Source organism: Xiphophorus maculatus, chromosome 5 (assembly GCF_002775205.1).
Source record: "Xiphophorus maculatus strain JP 163 A chromosome 5, X_maculatus-5.0-male, whole genome shotgun sequence".
Lineage (NCBI taxonomy): Eukaryota > Metazoa > Chordata > Actinopteri > Cyprinodontiformes > Poeciliidae > Xiphophorus > Xiphophorus maculatus.
In genome coordinates, this window is record NC_036447.1 from 2174910 (window position 1) to 2194270 (window position 19361).

The 19361-nt window shown below is 40.0% G+C and overlaps 1 protein-coding gene across 1 annotated transcript; it reads right to left on the reverse strand.

The window, feature by feature from the left end:
* Positions 1-267: 267 nt before the first annotated feature.
* papss1 (3'-phosphoadenosine 5'-phosphosulfate synthase 1) lies at positions 268-18994 on the reverse strand. The gene is made up of 12 exons (XM_023334296.1): positions 18723-18994; positions 17299-17413; positions 16971-17206; positions 16729-16867; positions 16014-16132; positions 14835-14948; positions 14646-14757; positions 8813-9018; positions 4402-4537; positions 4047-4315; positions 2124-2353; positions 268-1008 (listed from the first exon to the last, which is right to left on the reverse strand). The coding sequence occupies exons 1-12, from the start codon at positions 18780-18782 to the stop codon at positions 870-872; spliced, it is 1875 nt and encodes a 624-aa protein (XP_023190064.1). The 5' UTR covers positions 18783-18994; the 3' UTR covers positions 268-869.
* Between the last annotated feature and the right edge of the window lie 367 nt (positions 18995-19361).

Genomic DNA, 19361 nt, shown 5'->3' on the forward strand with positions numbered 1-19361 from the left:
ATGCATGGAAATAATTCAGTTTGTATAAAGCTGCTTTTTAGCAGAGCTGTGATAATAAAACTGGACAATAAATGGAGAATAGAGCTGATATGATAATCCAGCAACCATCAAACCAGATCATGTCTCCTGATCTCCATCCACTGTCGGGTGATTCAGTAACCGCATCATTTCACGCTGCCACTTACGCCCTCTGGTGTTCGTTAAGAAAAGGCCATAAACTTGTGGCATTTCCTCAAAACAAAAACAAACAAAAAGGATATTAGACAGTTTTTTTTCTCTAAAAATGATTTATTAGTCAGGGAAGATAACAAACGTGATCCTAACTGATATTTAAAAAATTATTTACCGCAAGAAAAAGACGAGCTGCTGGAGGTAGAAAAGAAAATGAAAGGATGTAAAAAAAAACTTAAAGTACGACGACTACCATGCACCACCGGTTAAAACGAGAATAAATACATTTAAAAGAAAATACTGAGTTAACAGGAGCTTTTCTGTGCAACGATACGAAGAATCAGTGATCCCAACATGACATTATGTGAAAGACCAAGGCACTCGACTTTTACTGCGGCTTCCGGAACAGAACCGCCCCAAACGTGTTCAGGTACTGATCAACAGCACCGAGCTGTCGCCATCTTTAGATCTGCAGATAATCTACTTTATTACACGTTAATCTGAATGTTCAGCTGGAAAAGGAGAAATCTAAAGAGTAAATAAAGCACATGGCTAAAAACACAAATGTAACAGCACTAAAAGCAACTGACAGGAAGTGAGACGGATAAAAGCCAGCGTGAAGTTTCTGTATAAAACTGAGCGGTCCCGGCGTTTCTCATGTCAGACAGAATAAGATCCAGCGTTTCCTGGTCTTCCGGTTAGGCCTTCTCCAGGGACTGGTAGTACTCCTTAAGAACGGCCCAGGCTTTCAGGGCCATGAAGCCGTCGGGGGGGTTCTCCCCTTCGCGCGCCATCCTCCGCATGCGCGTGCCTGAGATGAAATCATAATTCTGATGGCTGCAGGACAGAAAGACACGGAGGCAGAGGGAACGAGTTAGGAGACGTGACTCAGAAAGAGTTTGTCTGTTTTAATAGAAATCGTTTTGTTTTATTACAAACATCAGGGTTTCCTGACTGCGGCGCTTCCCAACGGAAAAATAAGATCCGCCACTCCTTCAGAATGAAGTTTATTGTTTTATATGCACATTAAAACGATGCTGTGCATGAAAAATTAGCCTGTCACAATAACAACTTGATCGATTGTCTCTGAAGTCATTGAGACAAATGATAATGTTTTGAGATCATTTCCAATATATAATAATCATAATAACAATAATAATAATAATGCAAGAACACACTCAAAGATCAAAACGAGAAATTCTGAAGATCATTTAACACTGGAGCTGGGACATTTGAAATCTAAAAATAAACAACAGCAAATTAAACTAATTATGAATTCTCTGTAAACAAAACTGTCCTTCAAAATAAACCAGCCGAGACCAAAACACCAGATAAAGACTTTTACCATCCAGCTTTTGGAAGAACAAGAGAAAAGAAAATTTGACATTAATTTAGCTTTTCTCTCATGTGAAGGAAGAAACTAGATGAAAATATGAAAATATGCGAAGCTGGACTACTATAATTCCGATCAGCTGTTGGATTAGGATTAATGTCCCGACTTTGCATCATGGAAAACTCGACTAATCATCTAATCCACCTGAATCTTGCAGCTACGCTCACGCAGCCTTCATCACACCGAGAGGAAAAGAAAATAAACGGCGTGACTGGAGCTAAAAGTCGTTTGCGTTGCGCAGATACAGACTTTAATCAGCGGCAGGTCTGTGTGATTCTGAGCAACATCAAAGCCTAAAACATTTTAGCTCTGAGGAAAAGAAAACAACAGGTGTTATTTTTGGCTCAGCGAGACAAAAGCACCGGGAGAACAGGAGCCGTTCTATAAACACACAACGAATTTACAGAATATAATTTCTGTTTAGACTGCTTGGCCTAATTGGCCTAAACGGGATTAAACATCCAAATAAGCTTCTAAATTAACCTGAGTGAGCACTTCCTGTTTCCCATTACCGTGACAACCAGACCGAAGAGTCGGGGCTAGCTGGGCGTAAGCTTACTTCTTGGGCTCGTAGAAGTCCATGGCTCCTTTGACCTTGTTGTACGCAGCGACCTTGAAGGGAACAATCTCCAGGGAGACGAGGCCCGGCGCCATGGTGAGGACCTTGGCTCCGTGGCTCGGCTCGTACAGGTCCTTCCCCGTGGCCGGGTGGGGCATGCCTGCAGGGTCGCGACCCACGATGTAGAAGTTGGCGCCGGCGACCATACGGGCTCGACAATGCCACTGAACCTGAGGGAACGAGGAACGTCGGTTTAAACTGTTCCCTGAACGGCTTCGGTTTCCTTCTACTGGTAATAAATATCACCACAAACGATGTGGTGAAGAACAAAATCTTCATGATTTTGTTAAGTTTCTTTGAATTAAAGAACTTTATGTGAGCAACGAAAATGTAAATAAATGTAAAGAAGCTTGAAAACACCAGGCAGGGAAAGCTGCATGGCATAATGAAAGGTAACTGGCTCAAAGTTATAAGTTCTGTCTTTTTAATGAGTTTATTTAATAAAAAAACAAAGCAGTCGAATACAAAGACGTTTTTGCTACTCTGAGCAGTGCGGGAGATTCTGGCACAGAAGCTTCTTTCTTCCATAAAAGCCTCCAGGAGAGCTGAGTGTTTGTCTCATTTTGGAGTTTCTGGTGTTAAAACGGACCTGCAGCAGGTGTCTGGATAAAACAATAAAATAATTAAAAACTTCAATATGAAGCTGCTACTTTAATGAATGCTTTAGGTTTCAGATTTTGAATGAAAGTAGAATGTTTCGTTCTAACATTTCAGTCCCACAAAGACGCTGAGCGCCGGCTAGTCACAACAAAATGGAGCTGAAAGATGTTAAAAACGGGAGAAGAGACACGAATAATCCTAACAGAGAGCAGATTAAAAGTCTGGAAGGATTTTAATCCGGTAGTTTAGAGCAACAAGACGTGTGTTGGCTTCATGGAGTGCAGGAAATGTGACACTTTTCTCTCCTATGGCAGCAAAAAGATTGAAACCTCAACACTTATGACTTATGAATCATGTAGCACCACATTTAAACTCTAAACTTATACATTTTAGAGTGAACTGAAACAACTGAAACAATTAATCAAAGTAATCAATACCTCAAATAATTGTCACCTAATTTAGTGATTGATTAATCGTTAACTGGAGACTCAAAAAGGTCATTTGCTAGAAATTAAGCCAAAACGCATCACCATCTATTGCTATCCAAGTATTAACTAGTCAAATGAAAATATAATCCCAGATTAGCGCTGCGCTGAAAAGGTCTGAGCTTTTCTCATGTTGAAGGATTTTTAGATGCTTCGTTTGCTACAAATGATCAAACTTTCACTAAAGGAATGCTGTTATTTCATTTTAGGCAATAAAATATGTTTTTTTTTTAAACAAATTGAATTATTTGTTTAGTTTGCATAAAAAGATTTAAGTGGTCAAACAAAAAATCTGCAGTAAACAGAGGCAGATGAAGATAAAACAGCCACTTTCAAGCCACCTTGAAGTGTTTTATGAAAGCGGCTCCTGTCTGCTTCAGGGCCATCCCGTAAATATGAAAACCACAGAAGAAATAGTCTCACTTTTAACGGCTAAACGTTACCGTTAGGCTTGCACTTGGCCCTAAAAGAAAAAAATACAACTTTTTATGGCTCCAAACTAATTTAACTGAGTCCCTGATGTCCAGCAGCCCTCAGTCTGTTCCCAATGATCGGCTGCTTCCACATTATAAGAAGTGAATGAATGAAAAGTTTCCAGCCGCTGAGCAGAGCGACTCGGCCCAGCTGCTGGTTCCCTTTCCTGTCCAGTCGTCAGTCAGCCGGCATGAAGACGGCCTCCTCCGCCGACTCAACGCTCATCATTCAGCGCGGCAGCGAGTTTTTTTATCTGCCACGTTTGCATTTAAAGAAACTTCAGCGCCGCCTTGATCTGCGTTACCTCAGTCGGTCCCGCGTACATCATGGGAGACGGGAAAATGGCAACGATGGTGGAGTCCGGATCCAGCACGCGCTCCTCCAGCACGGCGGCGTGCTGCTTCATCCGCCACGGCAGCGGCACATCGTCGTCTTTGGTCCAGCCTCCCAGCGGGTGGAGCAGCAGGACGGGCCGGCGGTAGCCGCGCTCCACCAGCCGTTTCTGGGTGTCCTGCATGAGCAGGGCGTGGCCGTTATGGACCGGGTTCCGGAGCTGGAAGGCGAACACCGCGTCTGCGCATGGAAGAGGAGAGGACTGGTTTGGTGGAAGGAAACCAGAACCAGGAAGTGGAGCTGGCAGCAGAAGACGGGACGGCTACCTGCGTTCATTTCTTTAAACTTCTGTTTGAGCTCATTGGGCGTCAGCCGGTACTGGTCCAGACCGTCGTTCCAGTAGATCCGGTCCAGAACCTGCAGGTCTCCGCCAACCAGCCAGTCGCCACTTTCCATCACCATCTGGAAACGCGACCGATCAATCATCACAATTAGGTCTCAATCAGGGCTGAAACGATCAATTGGATTTATTGTGATCAATTATTGAAATCAACTAATTTACTTATTACAATTAATCGTTACCTGTAGTTAAAAAATGCAATTTGTAGAAAGAACACACAGAGCAGTAACTAAACCAAAACCGTACAAAAAATATAAACATTTTCCATTTCAGATAGAAAAAAACCTTTGTAGAGACGTTCCACGCAGTTTCAGCTTCAACTGGTTCAAAATCCGTAAAAAGACAAACAAACTACCACTAAGCGCCTTTTGCTATCCAATTATTAATTGTTTAATCCAAGCATAATACCACAAAGCAGAAAGTCCTGAGCTTTTCACATGTTTGTTATGTTAGATGCATCCTTTGCTACAAATGATCAAGCGTTTATTAAATGATCATTTTTAAGGATAAAACATTTATTTTCTTATTTAAAAAAATTAATTTGGCTATGTGCATTTTTACTGTAATTCTAATATTGTATAAAAAGGTTTAAGAGGTTAAATAAAAAATCTGCAAAATGTGTCAGTTTTTTAATAACTGCCTTTTTACAGCATAAATTTGGTCAAAGTTGGTGGATAAGTTTAAAGAAACCTTCCCTTCCCAAAATTAAGCAACAAAAATTAGTGATGCGTTTAGTTTCTCTTTAATAAAATGTTCAAAACAACATTTTCACCACATTTCCCATACGCTGGTTCAGGTCGAAGATAAAATCTGCTGTTTACCACAATTAAGTGACAAACGTTCTCATGTTTGCCAGAGAGAGAAACTTTCTCCCCAGGATAATCAAACAAAGATCCAAATCGCTCAGGCTGATTTTGTTTCAGGCGATATCTCTGGCGTCCCTCCTGCGGTCCTTAGGAGACCCCAGCTAGAGTTACTGCATGAAACTGATGAATCTGAACATTAAAAAAAACATTTGTGCCACTTATTCCATTAACATGTAATTCATCATTTAAACAGGCTTTGATATTTATATTTAAAAAGCAAAAGAACGGCCTGGCTGCAGTTTCTGCTTTACAGTGGGTTTAAATCAGAAAGCTGTCAGCAGCAGAGGCGTCGCCACGATTTGATCAAAAGGAAAGATCATGTGAGAAATTTACATTTTTCCGCTCCTCACGCTAACTGATCCAATTTGTCCAGAGGTGGCTTGAAAAACTCGACCCATATGTGGAGAAGAGGCTCACATGAACCATGAACGAACGTTACACAGCGCACAGACCGACCCGGCCCGACCAACACACCACGGCTCCCTGCGGAGGGAGGGGGAGGGGGGGTCTGCCTGACGGACAGGTAAACAGGAAAAGGTGGATTAACTGCGTCTGAACGGAGCGGCTCGTTTGCAGCTGACAGCAGACGGAAACAATGCGGCGCAGCCGTCGCAGTAAAGGGCGCCGCTGACAGACGGGCTCCGGTGGAGCCAGAGAGACGTATGGTCATGTAAACACACACACACACACACAGTTTAACGAGGGAGGCCTTAATCAGAGCAGGCTGAACACACACACACACACACGTCAGGTTAGACGTGTGGCGACGGCATTGAGGCTTCAGGTGTCAACAGTGGAGAGTCGTGGTCCCAATTTAGGACACGTGTAGCCGCCGCCGCCCCGCCGCCGCCCCATCAGTCAACACATGAGCCACATTTCACCATGGCGATGGTGGGAATAAGATGAAAGTTAAAAGTTAAGGTGTTGAAATATTTGGGCGTTTTTTCTGGGGCTCTGACTCAAACATCAAAAGCCAACCAGTCAGTTACTGGAAGTCACTGCAAACCAGTAAACAATTGCTCACAACTGAAATTAATAAACAAAACAATTTCAAGAGGAATAGTTATTTTTAACATTTTATAGGAACCCGTTAAAATAGGTCCATGGGCTACACAAAACATGTTTATTACATTTTTTGCACAAGATCTTTCTTTCTCAAAATCTTTTGCATAAAATGTCACTTTTAATGATGTTAGAAAGAAAAGAAAAGCTTTTATATTGTTTTTTTTATCCGTCAGAAGTAGCTGTATAATTTTCAAATCAGTGAAATAAACTAAATCTGCCAGGGGTGTGAATACTTTACTGCAGTTTTACAGCGATCTGTCTTCAACTACAGAATCTGCTAAACTCAGACAGAAAGGACCGAATGGGCAGACGGACGGCTGGATGGATGAAATTTAAAAGAAAACAAAAACTTTTCTAATTTTTCCTTCACTTTTAGGGCGATACCTGAAGATAAGAGCTTGGACTGTTTCCACCTGCATCCTGTTCATCTCTAAACAACAACCTGAATCTTCACTGAAAGTCGACGGCTGCTGCTTTAGCGTCACATGTGGCATAAATCCTTTGGATTCAGTCAAACCGCAATAAATTCAGCAGTCCAAAGCGGTGGAATAAGTTCTGGGTTTCTGTTCACGAAGCAGGTGTCAGAAAAACCAGTGCAAGAAAACAGCTGGATACATTTTTTTTTTTAAAAACAGATGAATTTGGAGAGAAATGGAAACTACATTCCCAAACAATGTTTTTTTTTGGTTTTTAGGGTGGAGAACACATCAGATTCCAGATTTAACACCTGCAGAAGACGGGTGGATCAAAACGAAGTTTTTAAGTAATGAGAAAACCTCCATTTCTCCAGATGTTCAGTTTTTCCATCAGCGAAGAGAGCAAAGTGTTCCGACTCTTCAGGAGTTAAAGGGCAGGTTAAGTACGCAGTGCGACACTGATCCACCCAAAGCTAAAAAAATAAAGTCTCCATTTGTGTGAATCAAGTGATTCTAAACATTAAAATTCAGAAATTAATAATCTGTGTATTTTTAAAGAAATACCACAAAGTAGAATACAACCACTGATTTCAATAATGAACGAAGTCGCTGGAGGCCGACGGTGGGCTGATCTACCATGACGAGCCTTTTTATAGTGTGCAAATAAAAAAACTCAAGAAACCGATGAGTTCTTTATAATTTATCAATTTACGGCTCTTATTTCTCGGACATCTCGGACAGCGTGTGCACAGGCCGGAGCGATTCCAGTTCCTGCTGGCATGTAAACGTCTGCAGGCCGTCAGCAGCAGAGGCGTCGTGTGACGGGATCAATAAGCATTTGGCTCCTCCACTGAGAGTTTGGGATCTCACTCATGACTTGTTTCTGACACGCTAATGAATCCAGGCTGTCCGCAACCGTCAGTACAAACGGCATCAAACGTGTTATTTTATTGTTATATTTACTCACTGCATCATAATGTTGGTTTTACTTATCTAGTGTTTCGTTTATACCTCTTTAAAAAAATATTAATTTACTCGTTTGCTTTCTTACTCTAAGAACCATTTTGCATTTATTAATTACATTGATTTGATCATCATTTGTTTTATAGTTCTAGACAGACTGGTTTAGATTATGAGTAATGAACATGTCGGTGGTTGAAGTGGAAGCTGACACACAACACTTCATGGTATGAGAAAAGGTTTATGGGCTGTTTTCCCATCATGAGGTGAGATTTGGTTGCAGAAGATAAAGATGTTTTGTTTTAGGGTTTTTCCAGAGCTGAAACAATCACCGGCCAACTTACATGTCAACATGTGAAGAAGGATAAATAGCGAGAGCATCAGTGGGTTGGTTAGGAGTTCACTGACTTGTCATCTTCTCCTTAATCAAGTAGAGCCTTGAAACAAACATTTCAGAGTACGCCTCTGATTTGATTCTGCCTTGAATGTTTCCTTTATAGTGATTTTCAGAGGTGGCCAGAGTACCCAAAATATGAAGTAAGATGAGCTTTGCTTCAACAATTTTACTCAAGTAAAAAGTAGCCATCTAAGAAATTACTCAAATAAGAGTAAAAGAGTATTTTATCAATCATTTAATATTTAAAAACGGCATCAGATGGAACAAAATGTAAAGTGAAAATTTGTGTACTTTAAGGACAAAATGACAATAATTCATATAAGTAACATAAAATAACAGAATCAGGCAAAATAAACATTTTTCCCCAATCAGTTTCTTTCAATTAAAAAACTTAAACTTTAAGGAAAACTGCAGGTGTGTCTCCGCGTCTGGTGAGTTTTTGGTTAAAACATGTTTGTTTTTCATTCACTGGGTAGAAAATCCAGAAGTTTATAGCGACACTTCATAATGAAAATACTCAAGTAAATTTAATTAAATGTAACTAGTTACTACCAGCTCCGGTAATTTTCCTGGCAGTCCGTAAACAAGCCGGATCTCGTTCTGCTGTCGTACAGAAGCGGCTCTGACGCTCACCTTGATGTACGGGTGGTCTTTGCAGGTGGTGCCCCACTGCCGGGCGCAGCGCTCCTCCTTCCGGTGCTGGTAAAACTCCGGGTTACGGAGGATGGCGACGCGTCGGCCGTTATAGACCAGCGCCATGGCCGTCACGCCGTCCAGACGCTCCTTATCCGCCGTGGACACCGGCAGCACAACGGGCACCGACAGGTTAATCACGCCACCTAGTGGAGGAGAAGGACATTAAAATTAGATACAGGACAGAGTCTAACTAACGAATAAGTTTTAGTTTGCGTAGCAGAGGTGGGAATCTGTTACTATCTCACGATTTGATTCACGACGACATTGCAATCCAGAAGAACAGCCTTTGGAGTTATTTAATGAAGAATCGTAAAAATGCACATAACCTCTCACCACGTCGTATAAAAACGTTCAGCATTCACGTCGCCCGCAGAAACAAAAAAACAGAAACTAGAAAATTTCGGAAGAAATTTAGCCGGGGCCTGCCAAGGCGTGCCCGTCGGTTTGGGCCCGGCGTTGTCATGCTACAAATTGGCATCGATGCTAAAGAACGCTGCAACGTAATCAATAGCATGCTGAGAATCACAAGAACGTTAAGTAAGGTGGACGTGCACCATTCAGTATGATTTAAAATGTTGTCAAGGCTTTTATTTTGGAAGTTTTGTTAAACTTCATTTCAAAGGGCCAAACTAATCCCATGCGTAATAGTCCTTGGGTTAAAATAGTTATATAATGCTCAAAACACAAGTAGCTGATGTAAAAATATTAAAGGCTTTTATTTTGAAATGTTTGTTAAGCTTCATTTCAAAGCGCCAAACTAATCCTATGTTTATCAGTGCTTTGGACGAAAAAGTCAAATAAAGCCAAAAAGAGCAATTACATGATGTAAAAATATTCAAGGCTTTTATTTTGAAATTTGCAGTATGCTTCATTTCAAAGGGCCAAACTAATACCATGTGTAACAGTGCTTTGGATGAAAAAGTCAAATAAAGATTAAAAGAGCAATTACGTCATATAAAAATATTCAAGGCTTTTATTTTGAAATTTTCAGTATGCTTCATTTTAAAGTTCCGAACTAATACCATGTGTAACAGTGCTTTGGATGAAAAAGTCAAATAAAGGCAAAAAGAGCAATTACGTCATGTAAAAATATTCAAGGCTTTTATTTTGGAATTTTTGTTAAACTTCATTTCAAAGGGCCAAACTAATCCCATGTATAACAGTCATTGGGTTAAATCAGTTATATATTGCCCAACAGAGCAAATATCTGATTAAAAAATATTCAAGGCTTTTATTTTGAAATTATTATTATGCTTAATTTTAAAGTTCCAAACTAATCCCATGTGTAACAGTTACTGAGTTAAATCAGTTATATACAGCCCATAGCAGCAAGTAGTTCTAAAGGCCAGTTCTCAGTCCTGATCTGTTTCAACTGAGCGTTCCACTATAGTTAGAACTACAGTGATGCGTATTTGTAGTCCTAATCAGCAGCCAATAGCCTCTTGAGTTCCGTTGCTATGGTAAATAAGTTTCACACCAAGGTGTGAACTGTTAGTGAAAGAGCCTGAGAGCCTCAGAAAATCTTGTGGCATGACTTTGCTCTGAAGCACCGTGACAGAAAACCGTACGATGTAGATAAATTTCGAAAACATTTTACCGGAGCAGACAGGCGTATCAATGTCAGGACCGATTTTGATACCAATCGTGCGATATTTGTGGACGTGATGGCGATTTCAAAATTATTTTGGGCTCAAAAAATCTCTCCATTTCTCACTCTAGCCGAGATCTACAGGCCCTGGCTCTCACTCTAATTTTTGGAAAAATGAGAAACTTTGGGTCGCTTAGAGACAAATTGTGGACAAACCGTAACTGGTATCGACGAGCCGTCTTCACTTTCGAAGAGATCACAGACGTATCTACAAAATGAAATTTGAATGGCATTTCTAGGTGAATTTGTGACGACACAGAAAATCCTCAAAAATAGGGTATTTCTAGGATTTTTCCCATTGACTTATAATGGGGTTTTTTTCGTAGTTTTTTGCGAATTATGTCGCCACGTTAAGCCCAAATCCCACCAAAAGTAATAGCTCCAATGGCGTGAATTTTCTGCATGTTTTGATACCTCATTTGTAGGTGTGCACCCAGCGGTATGAGCCGCATTAACGGTTACGGATGAAAAATAAAGAATTGGGAGAATAGCAATAGGTTCCTGCCATTGCTTTGCATGGCAGGCCCCAACTGAGCCGCATTAACGGTTACGGATGAAAAATAAAGAATTGGGAGAATAGCAATAGGTTCCTGCCATTGCTTTGCATGGCAGGCCCCAACTAGTTGAAGGGAGATATGTAAATATCGTTGCTGTCCGAGAGCATTTCTGCAAAAAACACGGCAACAAACTTCTGACCAATCACGGCGTACCGTGGCTCCGCCCATTTGCATTGTTCCTGAAGTTTTCAATCTCCATTTTGCGAAGCGAACTGGGTCCTCCCGGGTATTCGGTGCCTTAAACGAAGACGGCGCCAGTTAAATTTCTCTCTCATTTTTGTTGTTTCCTCTGTTTTGGTGCTTTCTGCATACATTCCAGCTGTGTGGCGACGTCAGAACTCCCACATAATTACAAAAGCAGATTTATTATTTTAATAAATTTGGGACATTTTAAATCGATTCTGAATCATAATAAATGAATAAATGTGAATCGATTTTTTGGCACACCCATAATTCACAACATTTTAGTGATCAACAGAGAAGGTTTTTGTGGGTGTCTGCTTCCAGCTGAAACTCCTATCAATCTATTATTGAATGCATTGAATTTGTGCGCGGAAGAGATTCTGCATAATGTTTGTTTGTGGTGCTGATCTCAGAAACAAATGGATGAAATCATATTCTAAGTTGGATCCTTGAACCAAACAGCTCTAACGGACTGAAAGGACAGAGTGCTTTTCATTTTGTTGAAGTTTTTCTTCCACTAACAGAGTCAGAAGTTCTGCATTCAATCCTTGGTTGGCAAACACCTGTTCACCATTTGCCAGGCAAATATGAACAGATCCTAAACTTTCTGCATTTTAAGAACCAATGTTCCAGTCGATTTCTCCGCCCTCGAACTCGGAAATCTCAACTTCCGAGTTCAAATTGAAAGCAGCAACATGCCCCAAACTGCCTCTGGGAGTTACTCTTTTATCGAAAACCTTTTACTTCGAAGGAAAAAACCATCATGAATTATTGAAACTTCTGGAACTCAACCTTCACTAGAAGTTTTCTTTCATTTTCAGCCTCATTTAAAATGTAGTAATTTCAACCAAAAGCTAAAGAATCTTATTGTTAAATCAGTTTTGTAAAGTTTTTGGTTTATTTCTTTACGGTTTGTTGTCAGAGATCCAGCTGGTCTTCTGCCTGAAGCAGCGCTAGTGTTTAACACGGAAAATTTGTTTTTTCTATGGAATACAGAATGTTGTACTAATAAAATACATTTATTTTCTACTAAATATGAAATTTTCAGAATAAAAAAAATGAAAGCATTAAGTTTTTCCAACATATTTTAGTAGGATGTCTGAATAAAGTCCACATCAGAACCGTTTTTCTTATTTATACATGAATAAATGTCAGCCAGACGTACAATTCATACAGAGTAAAAAACTTTTAAATTTGATTTCACTTGGGGAAATAATTCATCAAAAAAACAACGTTGATAGTTAAATTTAAAAATATATATATTTTACATTCAGTCAAACAACAGGTATTAATTATTTATTCATTATTCATCAAGTCCACATTTTTGTATTAATTATTTTTCTTGATGTAAAATTCTATTTTTAAATGCCATGTTTTCATTACCTGTAAGTGGAAAATCATCATAAATAACAGAAATTAAGGTTTTTAAACATCCGTCTGTTTCACTTTGTCATAAAGTTCCTAAAATAAATGGACTTTTCAATAATATTCTAACTTACTAAATGGATGTGTACATGATTATTCTTTGATAAAATTTCCAAAATTCAGGAAATTTAAAAAAATACAATTGTGCAAAAAACATAAAATAATATAAATATAAAGTCAACTGATAAATTCAGCATCTAATCCTGTTTGAACCACTAATTCAATGGAGAAAAGTGGAAATTTTATCAATTTCTGTGCAAAGATTGCACAGAAAGAAAAATATTCACTAACATTTTCTCATTTTTAACCACTGTATTATGAACAGCTACCCATATTCTTTGTAGAGCCAGACATTAATATATTGTACTTAATCAGGATCAGTAAATTACAAACGGAGCCAGAAATAGACAAACAGATCAGCGTTTCCTCCGTAAGGTCTGGGCAGAGACGGATCAGATGGATGAAAGCAGAAATCACTCCTGCAGGGAATAGAAGGTTTTCCTAACGACCTCATGGTCTTAATCACTGGAATCTCATCTTCTGTGCTGCAACATGAGCTTCGTTTAGTGAAACTTTGTTCCTGTTAGAGTAAAATGGAAAGTGAAGCGCTGGCTTCAGGGCAGGGCTGACTCTAACTCAGATGTTTGGTAAATTAAAGGCCATGTTTTAGATTTTCAACAAGAGTTTCACCATAAATAAAGGAAACAATATATGTGGTTTAAATGCACCTCCTTACTGATAACCCTCTGTAGGTGTGTCACATTGATTGAGCAACCTCCATCCTGATTGGCTAAACAGTTAAACTCTAGGTTTGATGGAAATAAACCAAATGGTGACATGAGGCCAATCATTAAGAGAGTTTTCCCACCTGATAGTCCCGTTGATTCGGGACCAAAAGTTGCAACATTTGTTATATTTCCATCTGCTGTGGTTCTGTTCCATTCTGCACCGAGGCAAATAAACCAAGCCCAAACCTGTTCCCCTCCTCGCCTGTGGGGGCGCTACACCAAGAACCACTGAAGGAAACAACACAAAAATCTCAAAAGAAGAAGCTGAGTGCAACTCCCTTCTTTACGAAATGTAAATAAAAATGGAGAGGTGTCAGAGTTTAGTGGTTAAACTATTTCTCAATTGTCTCTGGTAAAAATAAAAAAAAAACACAAGAAATTTCTCCAGCTATCACATAAATTTTGGTTGCATTTACCCAGAATGCTCTGCCTTGCAGTCCACTTCCTGGTTTTGGTGCGGTGTCTGGTCCGCTTGCTGTTCACATACGTATTTGAAACGGCACTTCAACCGAACACAGACCGAGGTTTGTATACGGACCAGAATTTAATTTTTTGGTTTGATTACTCATTCACACCTCACAAGCGAACCGGACTGTCTGCGCAAACGGACCGGAGTTTGATTAACGTGAACGAAACAGGACTGGTGTGAGTGCACCATAAAAGCCATGTTGCATGAGAACTTAGAGAATTTATCCATTAGGACATTTTCTTTGGTCAAAGTGATCAACTCCTGGAAAATCCAGACATCAATTTCTGAGGAAATAAAGTATAAATATGGAGGAATAAGCCAATTCTTGCCTGATCAGTTCTTTGAGCAATCAGCTCCATCTAGTGGCCAATATAAGTAAAACAGGCGATGAGAAAATGACATGATGTGAAGCTTTATTTCATTGATTCCCAAAGTGGGTCCTGCAGGCATCCTGCATGTTTTAGTTCTCTTCCTGGTGGCAGTAGCAACTTTTTCAGCACGTTTGGTTATTTTGTTAGTTTTAGTTAACTGTAAAAACCTTGAAACTGGCGAGTCAATTCTCAAAACGGTCACATGGTGCGGCCCGCTGGCGAGGCTTCAAACGTTCAACACACGCCTCGAAACGCGTGTCAGGAAAATCCTCCTGATTCTCCAGACGACACATCGCTGCTAAAACATTTTTTTCTCTCAGCCGTCTTACCGTCCAGCAGACAGTCGAAGTGAAGACACTGCAGGTACTCCCTCTCCCTCATGAAGCCGTTCAGAGGCGTGGCCCAGCCTTCGGCCAACACCTGCACCCACTGCATGTCCAGCTGCAGGACAGAGGTCAGAGGTCAACGCAACCAGGCCGAGATGAACAGAACGCGGCTGCAGAGTCAGGCCGGCTCACCTTTCCAATCTGGACAGCAGGGAGAGTCTCTGCGTCGGCCTTGGCCAAGTCCAGCTTGTTCTCCTGAACATAGAGCTCCTTCACCTCATAGGAGGCGTCAACAGGAACGATGTCCTGAAAAACAAACGAGCATTCATGAAAAACACGTCGTCATGAAGCAATCTGCTCCAGCAGGCTGAGGGGAGGACAGACGTAGCAGAAACCTACAGCTTCAGCCTCAATATGACTCATTTCTGCCACCTACTGGCCACTAGGAAAATAACAGATTTTTAATGTTTCAAACCAGGAAAGTTTTTCTGCAACTCTTTGAGTATGATAATGCATTTGATGTTGTAACTAATTAAATATGTGAACTCTTTAGAAATGATGTTATTGGTAAACTTTTTTTCCTTCAACTTGTAAAATAACAAATTATCCGTGTTTCAATGAGATATGGTGAACCTTCAGCTGCTTTCCACCGTCTCTGATTCACTGGGGGAAAAGGTGCAGAAAAAAAACAGAGGAGCAGCAAATTTCTGCCAAAAAATCTCAGAAATATGTTGGACAAAACGCATACTTTCATGTTTTTTTGTTTTTTTTATTATATTTCTAAGATTTAATATAATTTTTTTATAAATGAAAAAGTAAAAGGTAGTGGTTGGACTTGATGAAAATTTTAACTGAGTTAATTGCAGGGCCTGTAATTAATCAAAATTTATTTAAAAAAATGAGCAACATTTTCTCTTCAAAAACCCATTTCTGCTAAATTATAAAAGATGTTTGTTGTTTTTAATCAGTTATTCAGGTTGTTAGTTTTATTCCAGCCATTCAGATTTCCAGAAACTCCTGATTATTCATGGAGTTTCTTTAAAAATGTAGACGCAGACATTAGAGTCTGAGCTGCTGCTACATGTTTAACACTGAGATGCTATTTTAGGCTTGAATAGCTTAACTGATATGCTAATTCCTTATAGCACAACAATAGTCTTTTCCAGCGTCCCATCTGATCGCTTTTGGAGCAGAAATTAACCCCTGATGGGCTGAGAGAAGCGGAAACACAAACAAAGATAAAAAGTTCCAGCTCATGACTTTTAAATGCCAAAAACAAAGAAAAGAAAAAACATTGTACTAAAAATCAATGTGATAAATGAACATGTTAAACTCCTGGCCTAGTAGTAAGCTGGTGTGCATTTGCCTCACCCGCTCCTGCAGCAGGTCGACCAGCTGCTGGATGCACTCGTTGACGCTGCACGAGTCGGTCTTCAGCACCAGCTCCGGAGCCTCCGGCTTCTCGTACTCAGAGTCGATTCCAGTGAAACCTGAGAGCAGAAACATAAAGTCCAGTTCAGCTTCAGCTCATCAGTCACCGGAGCAGAAACTCATTCAAATAAATCAATGTGGATGTTTTCCTTCATATGATGCTATCTAAAGCAGATATATCTGTTCTAATTATTTAAGCAGTGAACAGAAAAGTGGTTGTTATATGAGGGATTTTTCATAAATTCAAATAGAAATATTAATTTCTATTTGCTTATGACGGGCTGCTGGTAGCATTTCAGGTTTTTCCACCATAGCAGCTCCAGAGAGCCACTTCTCATTTTAAAAAGTCACAAGTTTGGGAGAAGCAGCTTGGTTTGACCGATCTATACACAAGTTGTTTGATTTGAGCGGCTATATTCTGAATCTCTGTAGAGAAGCACAGGCACAAACAGCTGTTAAGCACAGAAAAGATTTAAATTGATTTTTTAACCATAGATTTGGCACCCCCTCTAATGCAGCACCCATTTTTATCCTCCTAGTTTTTCACACAAAATCAACAGATCCACACATTTTATCGCTAAACAATAATTGTGAGTTTCTTTCTGCAAAAATGTGCTGCTGCTCTGCCTAGTTAAAGTAAAGATTTTGGCTCTACCTCTTATCTCCCCCGCTCTGGCCTTCTTGTAAAGTCCCTTCACGTCCCGCTGCTCACACACGTCCAGCGGCGCATCCACAAAAACCTCAAAGAACGGTAACCCTGCCGCCTCGTGGATCTTCCTGGCATTCAGCCGATCCTGCAGGAAAACACAAAAACGTTTTGTTACATCATTTATTCCCAGACTTTAACGATGGGATTTGGGTTGCGAGTCTCCAAACGGCGGCGCTCTGTTCACTCACCCTGCTGTACGGGGAGATGAAGCTGGCGAGGCAGACCAGACCCGCATCTGCAAAGAGCCGCGCCACCTCGGCGATGCGGCGGATGTTCTCCTCGCGGTCCTCGGGGCTGAAGCCCAGGTTCTTGTTCAGCCCCTGGCGGATGTTGTCTCCGTCCAGCGTGTAGCAGGGGATGCCGTGACACACCAGGTACTCCTCCAGAGCCATGCTCACCGTCGTCTTCCCTGCACCAGACAGGCCTGCAGGGAGCAAGACAGCAGGATTATAGAGAAGTTACATCTAATATCTGCCTTAGTGTGAGGATTATTTCTGTCTTTTTTGAACATCCTACCAGTCAGCCAGACGGTGCATCCTCTGAACCCTCCTCGTGTGCCCACAACCTGCCCACGCTTGTTCCGGCTTACATGGTGGGCTTGGTAGGTGACATTAGTTGCACGTTGCATTCCCTTAAATTATCAAGATAATTTGCTCATAAAAGTTATTTAAAAAACTAAAATTAAATAAAAACCTAGCCATACAAACACTGAAATCCCAATGAAGTCGAGTAGCAAAACACACAGAATCACAATAAAAAGCTAAATTTAATTTTTTTTTGCAATATGACAATATCAGATGCAAATTTGTTAGAATAACTATGTTTTGTTATCATGCTTACATAAGTAGTTACTAATTTGTTTTTCATTTAAAGGTTTAGTATTCACACTCCAGAGAGGAGGAATTTGTTAAACTGTGTGAAAGACAAAACTGGCTTTTTCCCTAAACCTTGAAGCTGCAGCTGCTTTTTATCTTGGGTTACTCCTTAAACTGCTTGTGTGTAGAATGTAGTTCTTTGATCAGAATAGTCATTCTTTGATTTATTAGCCTCCACATTCCATTCACTCCTGCTTTGTAATAAAGATCAGTTCTGATGCAGAGTCAGAACGCATGGTAAACACCTTGGAGAAGTGGTTTGCTATGTTTTCTCCTTCTGCAGAAGCTTGGTTGAAAACTCAAACATTGTCTATGGTTCACTTTTTATGTAGGTTTGAGAAATACCTATCAATATTATAATTAGAGTGCTATGCATGCAAATATTCCCAATATTTGTCTTCTATTGTGCAGCTCAAAATATTCTCTTTAAAATACAACTAAAATGAAACAAAATAAGAAACAAGAGGTCTAAAAGTTTTGAACAATGATGCACTTGACAGAAAATGAGCTTAAAATGTGAAACTTTCTTGTTATTTCATTTATTTATTTCAAACGGGTTTTTAAAAAGTAGTAATCAGTAGGACAAGAGAAAGCGTGTGCATACATAACCAAGAAAATCATTAGCTTACAAATACTTTTCTGTGTGAAAAGGAGTACAAAGAAGTTAACACTTATTTAATCCTACCCCTTATCTCAATTTAATGAAATATTACTTACCGACTGAATAATTATCATAAATTTGTAATTAAAACCAAGTTATGGTATTCATATGCCAGTTCCTTATACTGTGCTAAACTTTTTCGTTTTCATAAAAGTAATAAAATTGGACAGAATCTTATCTGATGTGTAAACAATGAGGGTTAAAATAACAATATATATGAAGACAGACACACCATCATCGAAACGCTGAAGTTGATCCATCATTGCAGTGAACTCAGCTAACGGTTAGCCTCGGGGCTATTAGCATCTAGCTATCGATAACAGCGCCAGCCGCTTGGCTCATTTAAACCCGAAGGTAGTAATAAAATATTGCGTTAAATAAACTTGAGGGGAAAAAAGACACACCCAGTTCTCGATGGTGTTGCTAAGCTTCTGCTTCTTATTGGAGTTCCCATGAGTCTCCATGGCCGATCAGGTGAAGCAGCTGATTTAACCGTCAAGGCGCTAAAATCTCAAACCAGCTGCTGCAGCCCGGCTGGCTCTTTGTTTCCTGGCGCAGGTAAATGTTAACGCAGGAGACAGGTATGTCTATTGACTGGGGGAACTCAGGACACAGGAGCTTTCTGACCACGGGGAAGGATCCTCTGGCGGCCACGTCACCTGTGAAAAGTGACGTATTTCCGCTGTCTGTAGCCGGTCAGTTTGGATTAAATGTAAGGCAGGCTGTCATAGCATATAATAAAAGCACATCTCTGACTACCTTTTAAAGGGATAGTTCGGATTTTTCGTGAGGTTATGTTAAATTGTTACTAGTTATACAGAGAAAATGCATTTATAACCACTGATGGGAGTAACATTAACTTTTTTTTTCATTACTGAATGCTGGTGATGATTTTATCCAGAACAATGTTACGTTAAATTCCAACAGCTACCAGAAAAAACACTACCTTAACTCAGACTGAATTTTTTCCCTGTGGAAGAGCTTATAACAATGACAATCGGTCTTCACAATGGAAAAAAATAGCTATTATCTATAAAGCTATT

What these genes read in the sequence shown, in the direction of transcription:
- papss1 (XM_023334296.1), bottom strand. Translation starts at nt 18,782, where the DNA reads ATGGAGACTCATGGGAACTCCAATAAGAAGCAGAAGCTTAGCAACACC. An exon ending in GCAACACCATCGAGAACTGG is followed by an intron (nt 17,414 to 18,722) that starts GTGTGTCTTTTT and finishes TGATAATTTAAG; the next exon opens with GGAATGCAACGTGCAACTAA. An exon ending in ATGCACCGTCTGGCTGACTG is followed by an intron (nt 17,207 to 17,298) that starts GTAGGATGTTCA and finishes TGCTCCCTGCAG; the next exon opens with GCCTGTCTGGTGCAGGGAAG.